The following is a 20,326-nucleotide window of genomic DNA, read 5'->3' as shown; positions in this document are numbered from 1 at the left end:
CAGCAGGATTTCAATCACATCACTGTAGAACTCATCCTCCTTGGAAAGAAAAAGAAGAGGCTTCAGTTGACAAATGGTAGGAAATAGAAAGGAACTGGCTACATTCACACTATCTGTAGCCACGTACAGAATATGATCAAGGGTTTTACACTGGGCTTTCCTTACAAGATAAAGTTTGTATATGCTCACTTCCCCATCAACATCGTTATTGAGGAGAATGGGTCTGTTGTTGAAATCTGAAATTCTGGGTGTGAAAATGTATCCACAAGATTTGAATGAGGCTAGGTGTTGCTTGTTCAGTATCTCAAATGCAGGAAGATGAGTTACTTCTTGAAGGAAATGACAATGAACTTATATCAAGTTCATCTACTTTGATTCAGCAAGCCACACCAATTAAAAACATGGATACCAGAAAAATTCTGGATGGTATCTCTGTCTCTGAAAAAGAAATAACTCAGCAGACTGATAAATAAGATACTAAGAGTTGTCCAGCTACAGAAACAATGAGATGACGGGTGATTCCTAAGATCTATTTACAATGTTTTTAAATACAATCAAATTCATCTATAATTTCAAACATTTTATTTTTATTTATAAAAAAAAGTAAGGAGTGTTTATGTCCACCAAAAGACATGTAAAACAATTTTCAGAGAAGCTTTAATCCTAATGGCCACAAGCTGAAAACAACCCAAATGTTCAACATCAGCAGAATGGTTAAATTGCCATACTGGGGATTAACACACAGTAATGAGAGAAAATAAACTACTGCTACATATCACAGAGGTGGCTCAGTGGTAGAATTCTCATCTTCCACGTGGGAGACCTCGTTCAATTCCTGGTCAGCGCACCTCAAGCACAGCCACCACCCATCTGTCAGCAGAGGCTTGTGTGTTGCTGCCATGCTGAACACGTTTCAGTGAAGCTTCCAGACTAAGACTAGGAAGGAGGGCCTGGTGATCTACTTGAAAAGTCAGCCAGTGAAAACTCTATGGATCTCAATGGTCTGATCCTACTGTCGCCATGCGCCAGGGGCCAACTTGACGGCAACTAACAACAACAACAACACAAATGAATCTCACAGACATAATGTTGAATAAAAGGAGCCAAATAAAAAGGGTATGGACTGCACATGCAGACACATATGTATGTATATATTTGCTTATTTTTGAAATATGTGTGTGTGTGCACACACATAAATATACACAAACAAAAACAAGCAAAATTAATCTATTAAGATGATAAAGGCCAGAATTGTGGATATCTTTAGAGGGTGGGCTATCAAGTAGGAGAGAACATAAAGGAGCTACCTAGAGCGATGGAATGTTCTATATCTCGATCTGAGTGATAATTAAATGGACGTATACATACGTAAACATTTATTGAGCTGTATACTTTATGGTATGTACAGTATCCCTCACTAATAAAGAAGAAAAAAATAAATCTATCATCAGGCTGCTAATGTTGAAACAACATAGCTAACACCTCATTTACCCAGAGGTTCTTTTATTAAAACAAGCAAAACAGATCTCTGAGCAGTCAAAATAGATGTTACAAAGTCCACACACTTTATACATGAGAAAGACTTCCAGTCCTTTTCATCCTTACTTTTAGTGAATTCTAATTAGCTAGGTTAACTAGTTTCCTGACCCACTGTTGATAATCAGTAACAAATTAGAAAAGGGAACGTCTGTTAAAGATTGATAACAGTAAGAAATAACAGCTAACAGCAAGGGGCCAAAAAATAACTATTCAAGAGCAGGTAAGAATTCAAAACACATAGAAGTCTGAGCTCACTTAACACAGGACAAAGGGACCATTTATAAGCCACTTCGGGCATCGTCATATCATAGCACAATAACACAAACCATGTTAAAAATGAAAATCCTTACTTAGCAAGAAACAGTTTCATCGAGTTCCATTCAGTAAGCAGAAACAAGGGTAAACATGGTGAGAAATCACAATCACAGCAGAAATATATTTAAACTAAAAAAGTATTACTTGGACAGTTACCTAAAAAAAAAGCACTGAGTTTAAAATATCACACTTCTAGATAATTGTGACTAATAATTTGCTTCTATCTTCTTCCTTGGCAAACTACAAAAATTAGTAAATTTGCATTAAGAGTGCTAAGTTCTTCCTAGAAATAAGTAAGTGCCATCAAAGCACCAGAAGTGTTCTATAAATATTCGTTAACTGAGAACCATTCGAACACCTAAAAATTTTTAACCAATTCTTAAGTATTTTTGTAAGCCACATTTGAAAAGATGACAAAATTGTTGACAATTCTCCTGCATCGCTATGATCTCACCACAAATCATCATTACATGCCTCTATTTTTTTTTTTAAAGAGCAACTCCTGCCCACAACGTACTGGATTAGTCTCTTAACTTTCAACATTCTTCAAAGCTTCCCTACAAACTCTTGCATTCACCTAAAGTAAACTTCCTCTGCTGGAGAAGATGACTGGGCTCTGTGATCTCGAGGACTTATTCCTCAGCCGCCCTCTTCCTCAAGTTATTTTCATTGATGCAATTATGAAGATTATGTAGCAACTAGGAAAAAAATGTCATGTTAAGTGACAGATTAATATTCAATGCAATAATTCGATTCAATTATTTGGTATATGACAACCGCTAGGGACACAGAACTGAACACGATACTGTCCTGGCATTTAAAGAGTATGAAATATAGAGGTAAGAAAGACCTGTCAACACAAACACAACATAGCGTTAACTACAACAATAGATGCACAATGAGAAGGAAATGATTCAAAAGAAAGAATAATTCTAATTCTTGCTTTTTGCTCTTGCCAGCCTACTTGCTGCTACCTAGAAGCAGTCCTCCAGTGCTCCTCTATGGACTGGCTTGCCCAACACATAGGGGGATTGTTCCTGGCCCTGCCCGGCCTGTAATCAGATAAGTCTGTTTAACTCTGGAGTTGGGGATTAGAAAGCAAAATTTCCTGCATATATAAGCCATTTCCTCTAATATCAGCTTTATCAGAAATGAAGGTGGTACTCTGATCGCCAATCTGTCACTCCTTTCTCAGTTTGTTCAGAATCTGGGCAGGGAATATGGGTGGTATTTATTGGGCCCCTTCAAACACTGTCTTTTTTTTTAATTTAAAATAAAATCCTCACTATTTTTTCCAAATTATGTTAACCTCTTGAGAGTAATATCCTTATATGATTCTTCCTCACAGTCTTCATAGCTCCTAGCAGAATGCTTTGTAAAGAACGGACACAATAAATGTTTGCCGAAGGAATGAATTTTCAGATAAAAAAGCTACTTTGATACGGTGTTTGTTTTCTTTGTTTTTTAATTTATATGATGAGAACTACTGATGTTTACTAATGTGTATATAGGGATTTTTCCCCTGAAGAAAAAAGATTTCCTCCTATATCTGTAGAAATTCATACTGATGATTTTTTTTTTGGGGGGTGGTCCCCTTTAAACCATTACCATTTAAGTAGTGGAAGCTCTTCGAGGGGCTTTATCTGAAAGGTGGAACAAAGCACTAAACTCAACAAGCAGCAAAACAAGATGCCCAGTACTGACTGGAGTGATGAAGAGAGTTAACAGGAGTCACTTTATTTACAGTTTCTCTTCCATCTGTCCCCTTATCTCTTCTTCTCACCATCCCTGGGGTGGGGCTCCATACCTGTCAACAAGTTTAACAGACAACTAACTATGAAGCAAGAATTATGGGCAAGGGTAATTGTTTAAAGTTCAAGTGCACCTCCAACACCAAAGTGACAAACTGGAACAATAAGCTTAAGGGACAGTAAACTACAGTTGTAGCAGCTGACAAATACTTCTTCTGGTAGACCAAAGGTTCTTAACCTTTAACACTGAAATTCCTAAAGATAACAAGTCCAAATGATCTCTTTCAGTCACATTTGAAATCATCATATATCTTTTCTTTATTGTCCTAGTACTGACAATCGCTGAAAGAACTGCCCCCATATAATTCCTTGTGCAAAGTATTTTTACTTAATGCCGGTTGAAAGAGAAATATCAGAACAATGAAAAGGGATTGTTTGAAAGACTTAAGTTTCAATGAACTTTATCACTGATTTTAGAGTATTTTGGTATAAGCTCCCAGGTAATTTGTGGATGAAAATTTCCACTTTTAATAATAGCAGTAGCAACATCAATAACAACAACCTAATGACAGCTTGCCAGGTGTCAAACAATGTTCCAAGAACTTTACAGGTTATTAACTCATTCGATCCACCCAACAACTCAATGAGGTAGATATTGTCCCCAACGTACACATACGGAAACTGAGGTACAGAGAAGTTAAACAACATATCCAATATCCTATAGCTTATAAATAACAGAGATGTCATTTAAATTCGGGCAGTCTGGATTTTCCATTATGCAACATTGCTTACTGTTAGCAAAAATACAAAAGACAGTACAAAATTGGACTCATCTCCACTCATAGTTCTTTCCTTCATGCAAGGTTAACATAGTACTAATATAGGAAATGACAATAACAGTAAAGATAATAACACATATCCATTGTGAAGTCTAAAGTGCACTATGAGAAATACGAAAGACAAAATAAAAATGTTTGATCCTTATACTAAGGGAGCTCATTTCGAGACACCAAACAGAAGCATTTGAAAACAACAGGTACTAATCAATAAATTCAAGCTCTTTGTATTTTTCCCACGCCAGCTCTTTTTCTCATGTTCCCTATCAGCTCAGCTAATGACACCATTAACCTTCCAGGCACCCAGACTTGGAATATCTTCAAGTACCTTTCTTTCTCCAGTCACCATTCCCTTTTCACTTTCACTGTTCTCATACTCTCTCACACGAATGATTACAATAGCCTCCCTGCTCCCAATCTTTTGATTCTCTGATCTACCCTTTCACATTATCAGTAATCTCCCTAAAGTAAAGAAAAATCTTCAAATGTTTTTCCACTGCCTACAAAATAAATTCAAAAGTTGGGGATGGCATTCAAGATCCTCCACACATCATTCTCAACAAATCTCCCAGTCTCTCTTCCTATAACATTACTACATAAATTCTACACTCCTTACTTACTAGCTCTCCATTCTGGTTTCCACAACAAATCCATGAACTTTCTTTACCTTCAAATTGCTTCTTATCAGTCACAATGCATGTGTCTACTTAATCAAGTCCTATAAATACAAGTCCTATATATCCTCCAAAATGCCTCCTCTATGAAGACTTCCAACACATTGCCATTAAAACCTGATCGCTTGATTCTTTTCCAACAATGAGGTACTCAGACTGGAAATATGGCATTAATTTTCTCTCATAGTAAGCAATTTTACACATATGTCTCTACTAGATAAAAACTCCCCAAGGATAGATACTATGTCTTCTTCATCCATTTTCCCCACAGCACCTAGCATACAGCAATGCTCTAAAAGAACGTTTAGTAACTATGATGAAAATTTAGACAATATTAGCAAAGTATAATATACAAATGTGATGGGATGAATTAAAGATATAAGTAAAATAGTAAACATGAGGAATACTTCCTATTGTAGGTGAATTTGGAAACAGTTATTGACCATGTATATGTACGTGTGTGTCTGAAGCTTGAGAAGACAAGGCAAAGTATTACAATTAAATGTGCAAAGACCTGGAGTTAGAAAAGCAATAGGGACGAATATGATTGGCATTTCTCAAGTTGAAAGAACTGAAGAGAAAATTCAAGCCTCAAATTTCATTACTGAAGAATTTTACGGGCAAAAAAATTGAATGATGCAGGAAGCATCAAGAAAAGATGAAAGGAATACACAGAGTTCCTGTACCAAAAAAAATCGATCAATGTTCAACCACTTCAGGAGGTAACATATAATCAAGAACCGCTGGTACTTAAGTGAGAAGTCCAAGCTGCACTGAAGGCACTGGCAAAAAACAAAGCTCTAGGAATTGATGAAATACCAGTAGGGATGCTTTGACAAAGAGATGCAACACTGCAAGCGCTTACTCATCTATGTCAAGAAATTTGGAAGTCAGCTATCTGGCCAACTGACTGGAAGAGATCCATATTCATGTCCATTCCAAAGAAATGCAATCAAGCAGAATCTAGAAATTATCAGACAATCTCCTTAATATCATATGCTAGCAAAATTTTGCTGGAGATAAAGCAAAAATGACTGCAGCCATGCATTGACAGGAAACTGCTGGAAGATCAAGCCTGATTACGAAGAGGACATGAAATAAGGGATATCCTTGCTGTTGTCAGATGGATTTTTCAATGAAGTCAGAGAATATCAGAAAGATGTTTACTTGTATTTTATTGACTACACGAAGGCATTCAGCTGTGTGGATCATAAATTACGAAAAATGGGAATTTCAAAACACTTAATTGTGCTCATGTGGAACTTGTAGATGGATCAAGAGGCAGTCATTTGAAAAGAAAAAGGGATACTACACAGTTCAAAACTGGAAAAGGTGTGCAGCAGGGTTGTATCATTTCACTTTACTATTCTCTTTGTATGTTGAACAAAGAATCTGAGAAACTGGACTATATGGACAAGAACACAGTACCAGGACTGAGAGGAGATTCATTAACAACCTGTGATATGCAGATGACATGACCTTGCTTGCCAAAAATGAAGATGACTTGAAGCACTTAGTGATGAAAGTCAAAGACTACATCCTTCAGTATGGATTATGCCTGAACATGAAAAAAACAAAAATCCTAACTGGGCTGATGAATAATATTATGACAAATGAAGAAGAAACCGAAGTTGTCAATGATTTTATTCTAATTGGATCAACAATCAACACCCATGGAAGCAGCAGTCAAGAAATCAAACAACGTATTGCAAATCTGCTGTAAAAGATTTGTAAGTTTTAACAAGCAAACGTATCCCTTTGACGATTAAGGTGCGCCTGGCCCACACCATAGTCTTTTCAGTTGTCTCATATGCTTTCGAAAGCTGAACGATGAAAAAGGGAGACAGAAGAATTGATGCATTTGAATTGTGATGTTGGTGAAGAATACTGAACGTACCATGGACTGCCAGAACACACAAATCAGTCTCGGAAAAAATACGAGAATGCTCCTTAGAAGAGAGGGTGGACAGACTTCAGCTCACTTACTCCAGACACATGATCAGGAAAGACTAATTGCCAAAAAAGGACATCATGTTTGGTAAAGTATACCCAAAAACCCATTGCCATCGAGCCGTTTCCGACTCATAGGGACCCTATAGGACAGGGTAGAACTGCCTCATCGGGTTTCCAAGGAGCAGCTGGTAGATTTAAACCACTGACCTTTTTGTTTAGCAGCCATAGCTCTTAACCACTGTGCCACCAGGGCTCCTTGGTAAAATATAGGGTCAGCAAAAATGAGGAAAACCCCAATGAGAAGGATTGTCCCAATAGCCACAAAAATGGACTAAACAACATACCAATGATCATGAAGATGGCACAGGACCAGTTAACTTTCCTTTCTGTTACGTATAAGGTCACCATGAGTAGAAGCCGACTTCATGGCAACTAACAGTATGTGTATATATGTAACCAAACTAGTTGTCACAGAGTCGATTCTGACTCACGGTGACCCATTTGTGTCCAAGTAGAACTGTGCTCTACAGGGTTTTTAATGGCTGGGTTTTCAGAAGTAGACTGTGCAAGGCCTGTCTTCCCAGGCACCTCTTAATGAACGCGAACCTCAAACCTTTCAGATACAGACTTATGCATATATCGAAACTTGATATATGACAGAGGCTATACTGCTAATGGATGGAGAACGAACTTTTCAATAAATTGCGTCAGCATTACTGGATATCCATATGGAAAAAAAACGAGGTTGGATCTCTACACCATATCATACATATAAATTAATTTTGTTAACATAGGAGTATACTTTATGACTTCTAATAAGGAAGGGCTTCATAAATAAGACACAAGGAGTCTTACAAAAGAGGAAAAGATCAGTAAGTTTAACTACATTAAAATTAAGAACTTCTGTTACCGAAAGACACCATAAAAAGAGGGAAAAGGAGGACCACAAACCTGAATAACCAATAAAGGATGAGTGTTCAGAATATATAAAGAACTCATCCGAATTTTTAAGAAAAAACAAACCACGCAATTTTAAAAAGGGCAAAAATATGAACAGGTAATCCTTGAGTAAGAAACACAGACCATAAACATATTAAAAATATTTAACTTCGTTAGTAATCAGCAAAATGTAAATTAAAGCCACAAAAAAAAATACTATTTCACATCCACCAGCCTGGTAAAAAGTAAAGTCAGTTAATAATAATCACTGGCTGGTGAGAATGTGAATCCGAAGGTATTCACTGCTCACAAAAGTGTAAATGGTAAAAACATTCTGAAAAACAATTTGGCCTTACATTGTCACTGTTAGCTGCCATCGAGCTCCCCGCCCTCTCCCAGCAACCCCATGCACAACAGAACGAAATGCTGCCAGATCAGTTGCAGATGGGCCTTTGTGATCCATAGGGTTTTCACTGGCTGATTTTCAGGAGTAGATTGCCAGGCTGAAATCTGTTCAGTGTCATAGAAACACGCAAGCCTCTACTGACAGATGGGTGGGTTATGGCTGTGCTTGAGGTGCACTGGCCAGGAATCAAACTCAGGTCTTCTGCATGGAAGGTAAGAATTCTACCACTGATCCAATGCCCTCTTTACATAGTGTCTTAGTTTTCTATTGGCTTTACATAGTGTCTTAATTTTCTTTTGTGACTACAACAAGTTACTACAAATTTAGTGGCACAAAACAACACAAATTCACTATCTTACAATTCTATAAGTCAGAAGTCTGGCGTAGGTCTCACTGGACTAAAACAGTCTGAGGATGATGAAAACAAACTTTGCGGTTTTACTTATGGTTGGCCCTATTTACCATCTGCTCCGTGTGGAAAAACAAACTATGAAGATATTTCTACTTCATACAATATGATGAAAATATTCTATCACACACCATCACTGCTTCATATGGTTTTTGTCCATTTTTTTTTAAACACAGACAATTTTGATGTAATGGAGTTTTGTGCTCAACTTATGTATCAGTTTGCGTATCACTGTAGTGTATAAAAATTTCTTAAATTTACGTGTTCCTTAGAGGGAATTTTAACCAGTGGGAATGGTAAAAGCAAAAGGAAAAGATCTACAACAAGCTCTCTAATGGCAGCAGCCCTCAAACAGCTAGAGCCAAGGATGGGTGTAGGGAGAGGGGAGTTTCCTAAGTCTTAGAGAGCTTTTTAAAAAACGAAACAAACCAAAAAAAAAAAAAAAAGGTTAAAAGCAGTCTATGAAGGGTTTTCCAAGCCAGGATCAAGGGCATGAACTTTATACTGTGGACAATGAAAAGCCGTAAGAGATTCTGAAAACAGGAGTGACTTGATCAAATCTGTTTTTGAAAGATAACTCTGATGGCAGAGTACATACAATATTTACAAAGCAGAACATAAGATTATTATATAAACTGGCATTTTACTACAAAATGCTAACATGATATTAGAATAAAACTCGATGAAGCCATAAAATAAATTTCACGAACACTCACAGTGGGGTATGCCATTCCTTAGGCATACCTTGCAAATTCCTTAGGGGGGGAAATAATCACTTAAATTTTAAAATGTCTTCTCTTCTTTATACCTTCACACTACGTATGTATACCTTTTTTTAAGTAAAATTAACACTTTAAATGAAATTTATAGGCTTTAAGGCCACAGAATTTTTAAATATTTACCTAACCATTTAGAAAGCACTTAGCATTTTAGGTATAGAAAATACCTCACACACTAACTTATGTCTTTCAAAACCTCATATTTACCTAATCTATCTCAAACAAAATGATCTGGTTGGAAGCTGAAAATTCAGTTGTAGAATATACAATTAAAATGGTAAAAAAAAAAAAAAATGTAGTTTTAAAATTCTGGTCAAGATTTCTATGTAGACAACTGATCATTATTATTATTATTTACTTCCTTTTCGTTTCAGCTGACTCCTAACAACTATGCTACAACCTTAGTGCTTCTTGCTATAGGGTTTTTATTAACCCACCAAAGCAGAGCATAGTCAGCAGTAGCTAGATTTGAACTTGGAATCTCTAAATGCTTTACTTAAAAAAAATTTAAGGGTAAGAACTGAACATAAACAGCATTTACATCATATATTATAAATCTAATTATGAAAACCTAATGTTTAACAAATGTGTCATTATTTTTCAAAACAGTACCTAACATTACATCCTTGAAGTTAAAAATTACTTTAAATCTAGTCTCACACAATTAAAAATATTTATATCGATAAGTTTCCAAGTAGTTTTCTAAAATGTTAAGAGCTAGACTACTAGCACAGCCTTGAAAACCCTATGGAGCAGTTCTACTCTGCACAAATGGGGTCGCCGTCAGTCAGAATCGACTCGACAGCAACTAACAGCAACAACAACATACTTTTAAAAAGAAAAGTTCTATCCAGAAAATAAAGAATATTTGTTCATGTTTTCCAATTATTACACCTTCAAAAATACAGGTTAGTGATATAAGCAATCAATATTTAAGTAAAATTTAAACTAGTAATTTGTGAAGTTTTATTTATTATTTTATTCACACTTTGCAAAAACTGTAAACTAAAATGATAAATTTTAGAGTTGAAACATATTTTAGAATTCATCTAGAAGGACCCCTTGATCTAACAGGATACCTAGGCTCAGAAAAGGTTACTGACTCTTCCAAGTAACATAGTGTACAGCCAGGACTTGACCCCCAATCTTCTGCCTAGGAATGCAGGATATTTTCTCCTACACGGCAGGGTCTACCCAAAAGCTTTGTCTTCCTTCACTTTCTGAAACAAGACAATGTTTTACAATTGTTGTATAAAAGCTTAGCTCTTCAAACATTAGAAATTCTCTTGATCTTCTACTTCCACAAAAGTACTGACTTCCTCTTAATTTCCTTAACATAATATGTCATGCAAACGTATGTCACAGAGCCACAATTTTATAAACATAAAGAAACAAATGTAAGTAAAAATTCTAATTACAATCTCTGCTAAGTTAAAAATATTTTTTTCTTTTGGTGCCAAAATGGTATTATTTTGTGATATTATTAATATTAATATTAAATAACCATGAGTAAACCCCTAAACTACTAGCATATATTCTAAGACCCCAAAAATGTTCCCATTCAGCGTGCAGTGTGAATAAAATTTTTCTGCACTAAGAAAACATACCCTGACCACAACTACCACAGCCTCCACCACTCTGAGTCCAGCACAACTAGATGGTGCCCAGCTACCACACTGGCTGTTCTGACAGGGATCACAATAGACGGTCCTGAACAGAGCTGGAGAAAAATGTAGAACAAAATTCTAACTCACAGAAAAAGACCAGACTTACTCAATACGAAGTCGCTCCTGAGGTTCACCCTTCAGCCAAAGATTAGACAGGCCCATAAAACAAAAAAAAACAAGACTAAATGGGCACACCAACCCAGGGGCAAGGGCGAGAAGGCAGGAAGAGACAGGAAAACTGGTAATGGGGAACCCAAGGTCGAGGAGGGCAGAGTGTCAACATGTCATGGGGGTGGCAACTAATGTCACAAAATGGTATGTGCAGTAATTGTTTAATGAGAAACTAAATTGCTCTGTAAACCTTTGGCTAAAGCACAATAAAAAAAAGAAAATAAGCCCTTTTAGAAGAACAAATTGTATTTTCTTCTGATACAAACAGGAGCTGAAGCTGCCTAGCACAGCAACACTTCACTCCAGTTTAAAGCTTGAAGAGGTCGCCGTGATGGAAAGAGCACCATACTAGGTTTAGGAAACCAGGAATTTTCAGTCTGCACGGGAACAGACATAATTGACCACACCAATGAGTTACAATTAAAAATATGTCAAACTGTAATGCTGTTAAATTCAGAAAAATTCCCTACACATGTCACGTAACTATGCTTTTCCCAGTGTTTAAAAAAAAATGCAGTCTACTCACATACAGTCAAACGCCAAATGCTATTCATTGTATAAACACGGCTGGTACTACCCTGCTCTGCGCTGAATCCTCTCACAATTTTTCTTCTTACACACATTTTTCTAAGCATTGTCAGTCATCACTGGCAGTAAACTGAGAAAACAAAAGGCACAACAACATCTTTCAAGCATTTGGCCAAGGAACTACTGACCACAAAAGAGGCCTCTAAAGCCATTTCAAGAAGGAAAGTGTCATCTCATAAGAACACTACGGATCAGTGTTTAACGCTGAAGGTTTTTATTACCCTGCCATGTCATAAAAATCAGTGTAGTAGCTTGTAAATTATTCTGAAGGGGAAAGGAAGGGAGGGAAGGCAGCATCGGATACAGTAAGGACAAGGAACTTGTTTCAGATATACTAGGTCCCTCGTGTAAAATACATTAATCAAAAAAGTATGAAAACTAGCGGTATACAGTCCTACTCATACAAAACCTTTTCGTTGCGCAGAACACAGCATTGAAAACTGAAAAAAACTTAGCTTCTAACTGCCACTTACTAGATTTGTGAAGCTGGGTAATCTCTATAAACCTCAATTTTCTCATCCCTAAAAGAAGGTTAATGTCACCTACCATACAGGGTCCTTTTTGAGGATTTCAGATAATATATGCAAAGCGTTTTGCATTTAGTAAATGCTCAATGAACAGTGGTTATACTTACTGAGTTTCTGATGATGTAAACATGTAGATTTTCCAAGCCTATGTACATAAATTTATAAGCTCATTCCCTGACAAAGATTTCAATGCCATTCAAAAACAAAAACATCTAAACCTATGAAAAAGAAATGAAATGCTTTTGACATCTTTCCAGACATTACTAAGTTTAAAGGTTAAATTGTTACAACATGCTCCTAATTATGCAACAAACACACAGGACCATGAGTTACTCTAAAAGATTGCATTAGCCTATACTGCAGAAATTTACTTCAAAAAAATCTCTAAAAAATTATCTCCAACATTCTTTTCATCTAAATTCACAAGTTTCAGTTCAAAAGCTCATCAATGTTCCTCTAAGATCTCCAATTCCCCTTTCAATTAATAATAATAACACTGATTAAAATTCACATATAGATATGTATACATATAACAACAACACACATATATATGTCTCTGTAAGTATTTACAGACATACAGCTGATTTCTCTTGTTAGGTGCCATCGAGTCGATTCCAACTCATTGCGACCCTATGTACATCAAAGTGAAACACTGGCCAGTCCCACGCCATTCTCACAATTGTTGCTATGTTTCAGTTCTTTGTTACAGCCATTGTGTCACTCCATCTCCTTGAAGGTCTTCCTTTTTTTTCGCTAACCTGCTCCTTCACCAAGCATGATGTCCTTCTCCAGGGACTGGTCCTACTGATAACATGTCCAAAGTACACAAGATGAAGGCTCACCATCCTTACTTCTAAGGAGAATTCTGGCTGTACTTCCAAAACAGATTTGTTTGTTCTTCTGGCAGTCCATGGTATATTCAATATTCTTTGCCAACACCATAATTCAAGTGCGTCGATTCTGCTTCGGTCTTCCCTATTCATTGACCAGCTTTAACATGCATATGAGCCAACTGAAAATACTATGGCTTGGGTCAGGTACACCTCAGTCTTCAAAGTTAAATCTTTGCTTTTGACTGCTTTAAAGAGCTCTTTTGCAGCAGGTTTACCCAATGTGATATGTCATTTGATTTCTTGACTGCTGCTTCCATGGGCATTGATTGTGGATCCAAGTAAAACAAAATCCTTAATATCAGTGTTTTCTCCATTAATCATGATGTTGCTCATTGGTCATGTTGTGATGATTTCTGTTCTCTTTATGTTGAGGTGCAATTCATACTGAAGGCTGTGGTCTTTGATCTTCATCAGTAAGTTTTTCAATTCCTCTTCACTTTCAGCAGAAGCCCTGGTGGTACAATGGTTAAGAGCTACTGCTGCTAAAAAAAAAAAAAAAAAAGTCAGCAGTTAGAATCCACCAGCTGTTTCTTGGAAATAGTGAGGCAGTTTTCTGTGCTGTCCTATAGGGTCACTATGAGTCGGAATCAACTCAACAGCAACGAGTTCATTTTTTTGGTTTTTTCACTTTCAGCAAGCAAGGTTGTATATCCGCATATCGCAGGTTGTTAATGAGTCTTCCTCCAAACCCGATGCCACATTCTTCTTCGTGGAACCCAGATTCTCAGCTTATTTGCTCAGCATACAGACTGAATAAGTACGGTAAAAGGACACAACCCTGACGTACACCTTCTCTGATTTTAAACTACGCAGTATCCCCTTGTTCTTTTCAAATGACTGCCTCATGGTCTATGTACAGGTTTCACATGAGCACAATTAAGTGTTCTTGAATTCCCATTCTTCACAACGTTACCCATAATTTTTATGATCCACACAGTCGAATGCCTTTGCATAGTCAATAAAACACAGGTGAATACCTTTCTGGTATTCTCTGCTTTCAGCCAAGATCCATCCAACATCAGCAAGGATATCCCTCATTCCATGTCCCCTTCTAAATCCAGCTTGAATTTCTGGTAGTTCCTTGCTGTTGTACTGCTGCCACCATTCTTGAATTATCTTCAGCAAAATTTTACCTATGTATAATGTTATTGATATCATTTGATAATTTCCACATTCTGTTGGATCACCTTTCTTTGGAATGGGTGCAAATACAGATCTCTTCCAGTTAGTCAGCCAAGTAGCAGTCTTCCAAATTTCTTGGCACAGACAAGTAAGCACTTCCAGTGTTGCGTCCATTTGTTGAAACATCTCAATTGTAGTTCTATCAATTCTTGGAGCCTTGTTTTTCAGCACTGCCTTCAGTGCAGCTTGGACTTCTTCCTTCCACACCATCAGTTCTTGATCATATGTTACTTCCTGAAATGGCTAAACATCAGTCAATTCTTTTTGGTACAGTGACTCTGTATTCTTTCCATCTTCTTTTGATGCTTCCTGTATCACTCATAATTTGCCCATAGAATCTTTCAATATTGGAACTCAAGGCTTGAATTTTTTCTTCATTTTTTTTCAGCTTCAGAAATGACAAGCATGTTCTTCCCTTTTGGTTTTTTAACTCCAGGTCTTTGCACATTTCATTATAATACTTTGTCTTCTTGAGCTGCCCTTTCCAATTCTTCTGTTCAGCTCTTTTACTTCATAATTTCTTCCTTTAGCTTTAGCTACTCTACGTTCAAAAGCAGTATCAGTCTCTTCTGACATCCGTTTTTGCCTTTTTTCTTTCCCATCTTTTTAATGACCTTTTGCTTTCTTTGTGTATGATGTCATCCCACAATTTGTCAGGTCTTCAGTCATTAGTGTCAATGCAACAAATCTATTCTTGAGATGGTCTCTGAATTCAGGTGGGATATACTCAAGGTCGTACTTTGGCTCTCATGGACTTGTATGCCAGTTTGTTGCACTGTGGTGACATGTGCGTTGTTGTGATGCTAGAAGCTATGCTACCAATATTTCAAATACCAGCAGGGTCACTCATGGTAGACAGGTTTCAGCAGAGCTTCCAGACTACGACAGACTAGGAAGAAGGATCTGGCAGTCTACTTCTGAAAAAACTGGCCAGTGAAAACCTAAGGAATAGCAGCAGAACACTGTCTGATATAGTGCAGGAAGATGAACCCTCAGGTCGGAAGGTGCTCAAAATAAGACTGGGGAAAAGCTGCCTCCTCGAAGTAGAATCAGTTTTAAAGATGTGGATGGAGTAAAGCTTCAGGACCTTCATTTGCTAATGTGGCATGACTCAAAATGAGAAGAAACAGCTGAAAATATCCAGTAAGAATCAGAACGTGAAATGTACAAAGCATGAATCTAGAAAAATTGGAAGTTGTCAAAAATGAAACTGAACACTTGAAGATCAATATTCTAGCCATTAGTGAGCTGAAATGGACTGGTATTGGCCATTTTGAATCAGAAATCATATGGTCTACTATGCCAAGAATGGTAAATTGAAGGGGAACAGTGTCACATTCACCTTCAAAAAGAATATTTCAAGATCTATCCTGAAATACAAAGCCGTCAGTGATAGGATAATATCCATAGGCCTACGAGGAAGACCAGTTAATACGACTATTATTCAAATTTATGCATCAACTACTAATGCCAAAGATGAAGATATTGAAGATTTTTGTCGATTTCTGCAGTCTGAAATTGATCAAACATGCGATCAAGACGCATTGATAATTACTGGTGATTGGAATGTGAAAGCTGGAAACAAAGAAGAAGGATCAGTAGTTGGAAAATAATGGACTTGGCAACAGAAATGACACCGGAGATCACATGACAGGATTTCACAAGACCAACAACCTATTCATTGAAAAATACGTTTTTTCAACAACATAAACAGCCACTATATGTAAAAAAAAAAAAATGTAGACCTTGCCAAATGGAGCACACAGGAATCAAATTGACTACATCTGTGGAAAGAGACAATGGAGGAGCTCAGTATCATCAGTTAGAACAAGGCCAGGGGCCAACTGTGAAACAGACCATCAATTACACACAAGCTCAGGTAGAAGCTGAAAAAATAGTATGTAGACTCATTCTAATGACTGTATGTTATCACTAGGGAGACATCATCACCATAACAGCAATAACAAATGGCATGGAAAAGATACATATTAGCATATGCCAAAAATAGGGGTTTGCAATCTATTAAAGCACAAAAAACTCACCTCATTCTTCTGAAAGCTCATCTGTTGTATAGTCTTTAAAAAGTGCAATATGATTAGTCTGCTATTTCATTTCTGTCCCAAGATAAACGGTACTTGCTTCTGCATTTTAAAAAGTTCCATGTGTTTTAGGAACTCTTTCCAGAATAAAACTTATTATTCTCCCCGCACCCACCCCTTTTTGTCACCCTGAAAGTTGACACGCTTGCAAAAACATTAATTCTACTCGGGAATTTCAAACTGTAACACCGCACTCCCTTCCTTAACAAACTTTCCTTTCTGGTAACATACCTGTTCTCTGGATATACAAGGCAACGAAGGTCTCCTGAACATTTTGCAACTCCCATAGTAACTGGCTGAAGTCTCTCCCAGCGACACGCAGCTGGACCTCCTCCGGGGTCTGATCACAGGCACTTTTTCTTCCGCGGTACTGGACAACCGAGGATGATGATGAGGAGCTTCCCTGATTTGAAAGAAGTGATCCAACCCTTGGGCCAGCAGGCAGCCAGCGCTCCCCACCAGGCAGGACAGCAGGGGCCTGAGGGGTGCAGGCAGCGACCCGAGGCTGGTGAAGGAGACCCACCAGACAAAGCTGGAGAAGAGCAGTACCAGGATGCTGTGCTGGAGCCTCACCGGGTGCAGGAGCGTCAGCAAACCCACACAGCTCAGCACCAAGAACAACCTGCCCAAGGCGGCTGGGGGCGTGTGCGGGGCCGGGGGCGTGTGCGGAGGCTCGGGCACCTCCGCGCCTCCGTCTCCCCACGACGAAGACCACCACTGCCACGCCAAGAAGTCCCCCAGGTAACAGCAAGCTGGCAGCGCCAGCAGCCACCAGGAGCCGCCGCCGCCGCCGAACCGGCCCGGCCCGGGGCCCCGCTTGGTCCGGGTCAGGAAGCAGGTGAGGAAGAAGAAGGCACAGGCGATGCTGAAGAGGGGGCTGAGGCTGTGCGAGCAGACGCTCAGCAAGGTCCGCAGCAGGGCGGCCCCCGCAGCCCAGCTCCCGGGCCCCGAGCCGAGCAGCAGGGCGAGGACAAAGGCAGCCAGGGCGCCCAACGAGAGGCGCGCCCGGGAGAAGGGGGAGCCGCGCCGCGGCTGCTGGGGGGAGGCCGACGGTGGCAGCAACAACTCCACGTTGCAGAAGCGGCAAAGGTGGAAGAAGAAGCCGCGGGGAGGGTCCTGCCGCAAGGGGCTCACGCAGCTCTTCACGTAGCCGTTCCTCAGACTCTCAGGGGGCGAGCCGGCCCCGTCCGGAGGCTGCGGGTACCGCATGGCTTTGGCGTCTCGTTCGTCCCTCCTCATGGCCGGGATCGGGGGTGGCCGCAGGGTTCAGCACACCCTGCTCAGACTCAGCGGCCGCTCGTGCTCCCTGACCCCCCGCCCTCGAGTTCGGGCGCCCCCCGGCTCCACAGAGCGTCAGGGCTGCGCCCGCCGCCACGGCCCGGGGTCCCCGCCGCGCGGGCAGAGGAGCGGCGGAGTCGGCGGCATGCTGGCCGAGGAAACGGACGGAAGGGGTTTCTCTCCGGGACCGCTTCAGCCGCCCCCTCCTTTTCCCTGGGGGACTTCTCAGGACTGGAGACTTGGCCAAGTCGCCTCCCAGCTCCCGCTGGCTGCAACAGTTAGCTCATGGCCCCAGTCTGGTCCGTTGGGCGCGCGAGCGGCGGGCGGGCGGGCGGCGGGCGCTCCTCCCCCGAGGCTCCCGGGCCCGGCGCGCGCCCCGCCCGCTGCCCGCGCGCGCCCGCGTCCCGTCCCGCCGCTACCGGCGTAGCCGCTCGGCCGGCCGCCTGCTGGGGACGCGAGCCGGACACCCCGCTGACTGAGCGTGTCCGGGCCGAGCAGAGCGCTGCGCTGCAGCGCGAAGACCGGCCTGGGCTGGTAGAGACGGGCGGGGTCCTCTTCGAATGGAAGACGGCAAGCCTGCGATCCTGTGACCCCAGGCGTGAAGGTTTTCCTTGGGGGTAAGTCACTGACATCCAACCAGGCTCCTATGGGTCTTGGGAAAAGGGTTGTTTGTGGTCTTTCAGGGAAGTGCCTAACGGGGATACCGGGATACCGAGCTGTGGGTGTGCCACCTATGACCTCAGCCCCGTTTAGAGTGGTCCTTTCAGACTGACCAAGCAGAGCTGTGTGACAGTGAGGGCCAGCCACCACTATGAACATGGCGAAGAAACCCTAATCACTATGGCGAGGTCTGCCTCGGACAGCAATCTGAATTCTTGGGCCCAGCAGCAGGCCCAGGATCCTTGCAGTGGCTCTTACCGGAGGAGCGTGCACATGGACTGCTCTCTGGGACCATCCAAATACTTGTGAGCTTGTCTTCTCAAGAGCCATCTTCACAGGCTAGGGACTAACAACCCATCCACCACGTTCCACCCTTGCCATGACTAATCACTGGTTTATGTCTGTGTGCCCCTCCAACACAGCATAGAAAATTTGCTGTCACAAATGTTCTTTCCAAGTTGAAGGCTTTTTCACGGTAGCCGTTCTAGAGAAGGAGGAATGGGAGGGCCAGGACTCATCTCCAAGACCATTCCCCAGTTTGGATCGTTGTCTTTGAAAGAAGCCAAATAGGATGCTAACTGTGAGGTACTGGTGAAACTAGCAACATGTAGGAAACACTGACTTGAAAGCGGGAAACCAAAGGGACTGTTCTGGAATCTAACCAATCATAACTGCCTTAGAGAGTGAACTGTGTTTCCCTCCACTAAAACTCTCCCTTCAACCTCATGACGGGCCTGCATTTCTCAAAGAGCTAATTCCACATTTTTCCAGGGAGATGAGAAACCTTACTGTGTGGTAAATCCCACAAACAGGCCCATTTTTCACCAATTAATCTCTGCCCACAGCATGACCTGAAACAGACCATTTTCGTATATGGGTATAGTTCACATATAAGTAGAAATCACTGAAAAATTAACACAAGGATGTAACCAAAACCGGGGGGAAAAAAAGAATTCCTTTTCTTTTTCTGTATATTGGGTAAAGGAAAAAATATTTAGTAGAGTTTTCAAATTGATTTCTCAAATGCTTGTCCTAAAAGAAAAATCCATTGTGTCTTTTTTCCACTGTGACAATTGAAAGCAAAAAAAAAAAATCTCATCTCAGCAAAAGTCACTAATACATTTTTAAAACGATATGCACAGAACTCCTCACCACCAAAGATTAAATTAGGAAATGTAATGGATACATTTTGAGCTTGTACAGAAGGGCAAGACAAAAATTAGCACCAGCATTACCAAAATGCCCATTATAAATTCTCATAGGAAATAAAAAATTGATTTGAAATTTAGAACAAATTCAAACTAATTTTTTTTTTTTTAACGTGGTTTATCTATCATCTGAGGTAAGAGAGGTATAGTACTAGAAACAGTAGTGGACTAGAAATCCAGCTTCATGGGTTCTAGTCCCGGGCCTGCCATCCATACCCTGGCCTTAAGCAAGTTGCATAATTTTTATAGACTTCAGTCTTCTTGATTGTAAAATGAAGCAATTTAATTTTGATGACCTCTAAGATCTCCTCCAGTCTTAAAAAACTATAATTTGTATATGTCCAAAATATATCGGCATCCTTAGGATCCACCTTTTAAATTGCCAAGAGCAACCTTTGAATTATTTGTACCACCAAATTAAATCAAACTCTCAGTATTGACAATAAAAATAA

The 20,326-nt window shown here is 40.0% G+C and overlaps 1 protein-coding gene across 2 annotated transcripts in view; it reads right to left on the bottom strand.

The window, feature by feature from the left end:
* The window catches only part of PDE3B (phosphodiesterase 3B), a 144,403-nt gene extending 126,063 nt beyond the window's left edge, over positions 1 to 18,340 (bottom strand). For both annotated transcript variants that reach the window (XM_049890509.1, XM_049890508.1), the window contains exon 1: positions 16,960 to 18,340. In XM_049890509.1, the coding sequence (XP_049746466.1) occupies positions 16,960 to 17,967 (1,008 nt within the window). In that variant the 5' untranslated portion in view covers positions 17,968 to 18,340. The remainder of the gene's footprint in view (positions 1 to 16,959) is intronic.
* Positions 18,341 to 20,326: the final 1,986 nt, after the last annotated feature.

This window comes from Elephas maximus, chromosome 7 (genome assembly GCF_024166365.1).
Source record: "Elephas maximus indicus isolate mEleMax1 chromosome 7, mEleMax1 primary haplotype, whole genome shotgun sequence".
In the NCBI taxonomy this organism is placed as follows: domain Eukaryota; kingdom Metazoa; phylum Chordata; class Mammalia; order Proboscidea; family Elephantidae; genus Elephas; species Elephas maximus.
This window is presented reverse-complemented; position numbering and strand designations above follow the sequence as displayed.